The 5,912-nt window shown below is 34.1% G+C and overlaps 1 protein-coding gene across 1 annotated transcript; it reads left to right on the top strand.

Moving 5' to 3' along the window:
- Window positions 1-1,689: 1,689 nt before the first annotated feature.
- LOC141331618 (putative C-type lectin domain family 20 member A) lies at window positions 1,690-2,439 on the top strand. The gene has a single exon (XM_073836665.1). The coding sequence runs from the start codon at window positions 1,690-1,692 to the stop codon at window positions 2,437-2,439; it is 750 nt and encodes a 249-aa protein (XP_073692766.1).
- Window positions 2,440-5,912: the final 3,473 nt, after the last annotated feature.

Raw genomic sequence — 5,912 nt, 5'->3', positions numbered from 1 at the left:
CATGAGCCACATTTAAATGCAGACTCAAAACTCATCTATTTAGTTGTGCATTTATTGAATGAGCACTGTGCTACGTCCGTACAGATTGCATTATTTTATGTATAATCCTTTTTACTGTGTTAATTAATTTTAAATCAATTTTTAAATCCTCTTAAATGTTCTTAAATTCTGTTTTTATTGTTGTGATTATTATTATTAATTTTCATGATTTTTATGACATTATGATTTTAATTCCTTTCATGTACAGCACTTTGAATTACCATTGTGTATGAAATGTGCTATATAAATAAACTTGCCTTGCCTTGCCTTGCCTTTAAAAATGTTAAATATGCATTTGTTTATTTAAAAAAATACATTTAATTAAAAAAGTCCCCATGAAATCAAAATTAAAGTTTTTTTAAAGTTAAAATTACGTCACCACATAGAATAAGGCTGCGTGTTTCAAGGCACTTCAGTGGACCTTTAATAATGTCATACTTGTATATACAGTGTTTCCCCTGCCATAGTTTTAGGGGGTGACGTTTTTAACTGAATATAATTGTTCTTTCATGTATTAATTTTAACAGTAAACCTCTGTTTGTTTGCCAAAAAATAAAGGGTTTATATTTCATTTGATTAAAAATAAATAAATGTTTATTCTTTCATTTGATTATCAGAAAAATTAAAACTCACAAATATTTCTGACAAAAAGCAAAAGATTGTAGGGCCCTATTGTTCAAAATGTTGAAATAGAGAGTTTTGGACTTATTTTTCCACTGAAATAGATGTATCCGTTATTACACAAAGTAGGCTAAAGTAACGGGGGAAAAAAGGGAACTAGGGGAAAAACTAATATACATTATGCGATTTGTATTTCAATGTGTTCTTACCAGTGAATGAGACATGAGGTAATCTGACAGCACTGCATTCAGTCCTCCACCAACGGTGTCTCTCCTAGTGTCACTGCTTAGCTTCTGGTCTGACTATGCACATTTATGTGTTTTAAGAGAGGTGTGACTTTGCCAGGAGGATAGGACAGAGAAAGACTACCATGCATGTAATACCCTGAAGCAAATTTACTGCATTAGTCAGCATTGGTTATCTCTAAACTAATAGCTGATTATATTGGGGTTTTGTGTAAGATTTTTTTTACTTTTATTACAATTATTTTAATTTGGAACCTTACTGAGCATCTTTATCTTAATCACTGTGGGCTGTAAGTTATATTATCTGTAAACTGCTTTCAACAGAATTTTGTGTGAAAAGTACTGTAATAATGCTCTAACTGTAAGCAGGAAAAAATCTGTTTATTTTTCTTAATAATCTTAATACAATTCTTAATACAAAGTAAATACTTTCCACATATTTTAATGATTTGCTTTACAACAGTAACAATATAACGTCAAACAAAATGTATTTTTGCTTCTTCGAGACATTCCCAATGTCGTTAACCTTAACTGCTGTAAATGTATTTCTAAGTGACCTTCTTTTAAGTCACCTGATTTGCCTCAACTAGGCATTTTAGGAAAATAAATTTGCTAATGTAATGACTGAAGGGCTGAACACGTCAAGGTCGCTCTCAATGTCAGAGTGGTCCTGGTTTTCATTGGTCTGTTCATACCAGAAAGGTGTGGTAACAGGTCAACAATATCCTAAAATCCCGCTTTCTGTCAGAATTCTGCTGTTGCACTGAAGATCATCCAGATGGACATGAAGACTTCAGTCACTGTGCTGCTTTTTTTGAGCCTCTTTGGGCAGAATGTCAGCATCTACAGACATCACATTTTCGTGGATAAGGCTTTGTCATGGCAAGATGCGCAGAAGCACTGCAGAAAGCACTATGACGACCTGTCCACTGTCAGAGAGAAAGATTTACAGGCTTTATCTCACAATTCCCTAATTAGCAGTTATTTTTGGATTGGAGTTCAGAGAGACCATATAGACAATAACAAATGGATATGGTCCGAAGGTGGAGAAGCAACAATTACATTTTGGAACTCAGGAGAGCCTAATGGTGAAAATGAAAAGTGTGGCGCTATTAATAAATACAAATTTACTCTGTATGACATGCCTTGCTCTTACATTCTACAGTTTTACTGTATGAAGGCCGATAAGTTGGTTGTGGTGCATCAGAGAAGCACATGGGAAGAGGCCTTGGAATATTGCAGAAAAAACTACACTGACCTGGCCATAATAAACTCAGAAGACATTATGGAAGAAGTGAAGATTAATAGCGCAGCAGCTGATACAGATGAAATGTGGACCGGTCTACGCTTTCTAGCTGGAGGTTGGTTTTGGGTAAACGGAGTCGCTTTTGATTACAATGTCTGGTCTTCGGATGGAGAGCCCCAGTGTCCTGCCCTGAACCAGCGCTGTGGGGTTTATGACAGAACACAGAAGGTTTGTAAACCCACAGACTGTGAGCAGAGACTCAACTTTCTCTGTGTCAAGGAGAAATGAGAAGATTGAATTGATTGAGAGAGGGGTGTCTTGAAGTGTCCTTTTCTTTTTATTGCTTTTAATGAACACTTAATGTTTATCAACTTAATGCTGAGTATAGTAGCAAATCAATAATGTAATTGATCTCTATAGTTCACTTTAAGATAGACGTTTAACACTGACTATCTTTTTTAAATACAGTTCATTACTTGTAAGTTTAAACTGGACTGCAAATATTTGTAAAATAGCTTCTCCAAATGCATACAATACCTACAAGAATATTATTAATTGAAATATGGCATGTGTATGTTGTGTGCTTAAAATGAAAAAGAATATCACAGAAGACTGTTGTGACTAGATGGTACTTAGATATTGACATTTGATCAGAAGTAGTTGAAAATATTGATATTTTAAAAAAAGCAGAAATGTGAAGCTTGTATTTTTGTAGAAGCATGTGCATTTTTTTCAGTTAAAATGTATTTGTGCTGTAACCAATAACATGTTTAAATAATTGTAATATTAAATAAACAGAATTGTATTTTTTGATATACTCTTTTCTAATTATACACCCTTGCTTTATGAAAATTGACATGACTTTATGTAGTTGTTAAATAATTAGCAAAAAAAAAAAAAAAAAGTATTTAGATACTTAGGCCACACTAGAATGTATAAATGACATTGCATTTGATTAAAAAATGCCACTTAGTATTTTGACAATTTCTCATTTCTGACAATTAAAGATTAGTGGAACGTGTTCATAGTTAATGTAATAAACTACATTTGTGGTTACAGTTTATTAAACATAGTTGGAAAAATCTTGATATTGCAAAAACTATATTTTACTTAGTATAATATTTTTATTTCGAATACACTGAAATATTGTGATGAAAAGATGAAAGTTATTCTCAGTAAAGTCATCACCATTTAAATCATAAAGTTTAAAAAAAATATATTTAAAATTAAGTGCAAGGCCACTGAGATAAAGCATGCTATTGTTGCACATAAAACATTAATGTTTAGAACAGTGCAAAGAATACAAAAAACATTACTCCAGTAGGTTTTGAATGAATGAATCGTGTAAATGCAAATTTTGTTATTGTTTTAGAGGAAGATGCTGATAACTCCAGAGAATTGATGTGTGAAGAATACACTTCCAGCAGCCAGGATTAACAGCAGTTGCCGGTGTTAAAGTTTTCTATGCATAATTCGATTTAACGAGAGTCACAAGACAGATTAACTCTCTCTTTATCCAATCACATTAATGGATAAAAATAAAATGAAAACAAAGGTACAGATACATCACTTAAAATGTACTCAAGTAAAAGTAAAAGAACACAATTTTTAAACTACTCAAAAAAAGTAGGCTATAGTTTCTGATAAAAACTAATTAATTACAGTAACATGAGTCTTTGTAATTTGTTACTTCACACCCCTTGTGGTTACAGTTTGTTAAAAGTAATTGCAAAAAGGTATCACTTAGGTATGTCATTTAGTCTGATATTTTGTTTTGAATACACTGAAATTCAGATGTTTGTAAGGTTTTCAAAAGCAAATCATATTACTCATATGAGGAATAAATGTACTTAGACTTTTAGCCGGACTGAATCCATTCCTTTAGACTCAGACAAGTATGGCAACATAGAGTGAGGGGAAAAAATGATTTGATCCCCTACTGATTTTGTTCATTTGCCCACTGACAAAGAAATGATCAGTCTATAATTTTAATGGTAGGCTTTATAAATTGATTTGCATTTAAATGTGTGAAATAATTATTTGACCCCTTTGGAAAACATTACTTGGGGGCAAAACCCTTGTTGGCAATCACGGAAGTCAGACGTTTCTTGTACAGTAGTTGGCCACCAGGTTTGCACACATCTCACTCCTCTTTGCAGATCCTCTCCAAATCATTAAGGTTTTGAGGCTGACATTTGGCAACATTAAAACCTTCAGCTCCCTCCACAGATTTTCTATGGGAATAAGGTCTGGAGACTGGACCTTAATGTGCTGCTTCTTGAGGCACTCCTTTGTTGCATTGGCTGTGTGTTTTGGGTCATTGCTGGAATACTCATCCACGACCCATTTTCAATGGTTCTCACCGAAGATTTGAAAACACATGGCCCCGTCCATCAGCCCTTTGATGTTCTTGGGGTCATAGGCAGCATTCCTCCTCCTCTAAACACAGCAAGTTGAGTTAATGCCAAAGAGCTCGATTTTGGTCTCATCTGACCACAACACTTTCACCCAGTTCTCCTCTGAATCATTCAGATGTTCATTGGCAAACATCAGACGGGCCTGTACATGTGCTTTCTTGAGCAGGGGGACCTTGCAGGCGCTGCAGGATTTCAGTCAGAGTATGTGCTACCAATTGAGATTGACAGTTATTTAGTGTTTCTTCCATTTGCGAATAATCACACCAACTGTCATCACCTTGTCACCAAGCTGCTTGGCGATGGTCTTGTAGGTCATTCCAGCCTTGTGTAGGTCTACAATCTTGTCCCTGACATCCTTGGGCAGCTCTTTGGTCTTGGCCATGGTGGAGAGTTTGGAATCTGATTGATTGTTTGCTTCTGTGGACATGTGTCGTTTATACAGGTAACAAGCTGAGATTAGGAGCTCTCCCTTTGAGAGAGTGCTCCTATCTCAGCTTGTATGCCTGTGTGAAAGACAGCTGGGAGCCAGAAATCATGCTGATTGATAGGGGATCAAATACTTCTTTCACTTATTAAAATGCAAATCAATTTATAACATTTTTAAATGCATTTTTCTGGATTTTTGTTGTTATTCTGTCTCTCACTGTTCAAATAAACCTACCATTAAAATTATAGACTGATCATTACTTTTTCACTGGGCAAACATACAAAATTATCAGGGGATCAATTTCTTTTTCCTCACTGTGTTTAAAATGCTAGTTCCTAAAATTATAAGAAGGGGACAAAAGAGAATGTGGTTAGTGACTGAAAGCTGACCAAAATATTTTGGCCTACTGAGGTTCCATTTTGTTGTATTTACTTTTTTAGTTTTCTCTAATGTTGAATGAAATAAGCTATGACTCTTTATCAACATATTTCCTGACTAACCACTAAAGCAATCAACATTTATTACACAGCAGAAACCTTTAATCTTAATTGGCCAGTCACCTCATTCCAAGGTATGCTATTCCCCAATAACAGTTAAAACTAAAAACAGGCTCCTCCTCGTAACTGCAAAACAATGTTTTGTGCATCAATTTTAGATTTACGTGACAGAAAGTTAAAGTCAGCAACCTCTGTTCTTCAGAGCAAAAGTATATATTTAAAAAATATGTTATTAAAGTGTAAAAAATAGTTTTTATTTGTGGCAAAAAAAATAATAATCCTGCTGCCTTTATAAAAATGTTAAACACAATAATTTATTTGAAAACATATTTTTTAATTGTCATATTTGTTTTATGCACACTACTGTACATACATTTTGTGTTTTGTATTTTAACGTTTTTTCTCACCGGTGAATGAGAC

This window comes from Garra rufa, chromosome 3 (assembly GCF_049309525.1).
Source record: "Garra rufa chromosome 3, GarRuf1.0, whole genome shotgun sequence".
Lineage (NCBI taxonomy): Eukaryota > Metazoa > Chordata > Actinopteri > Cypriniformes > Cyprinidae > Garra > Garra rufa.
This window is presented reverse-complemented; position numbering and strand designations above follow the sequence as displayed.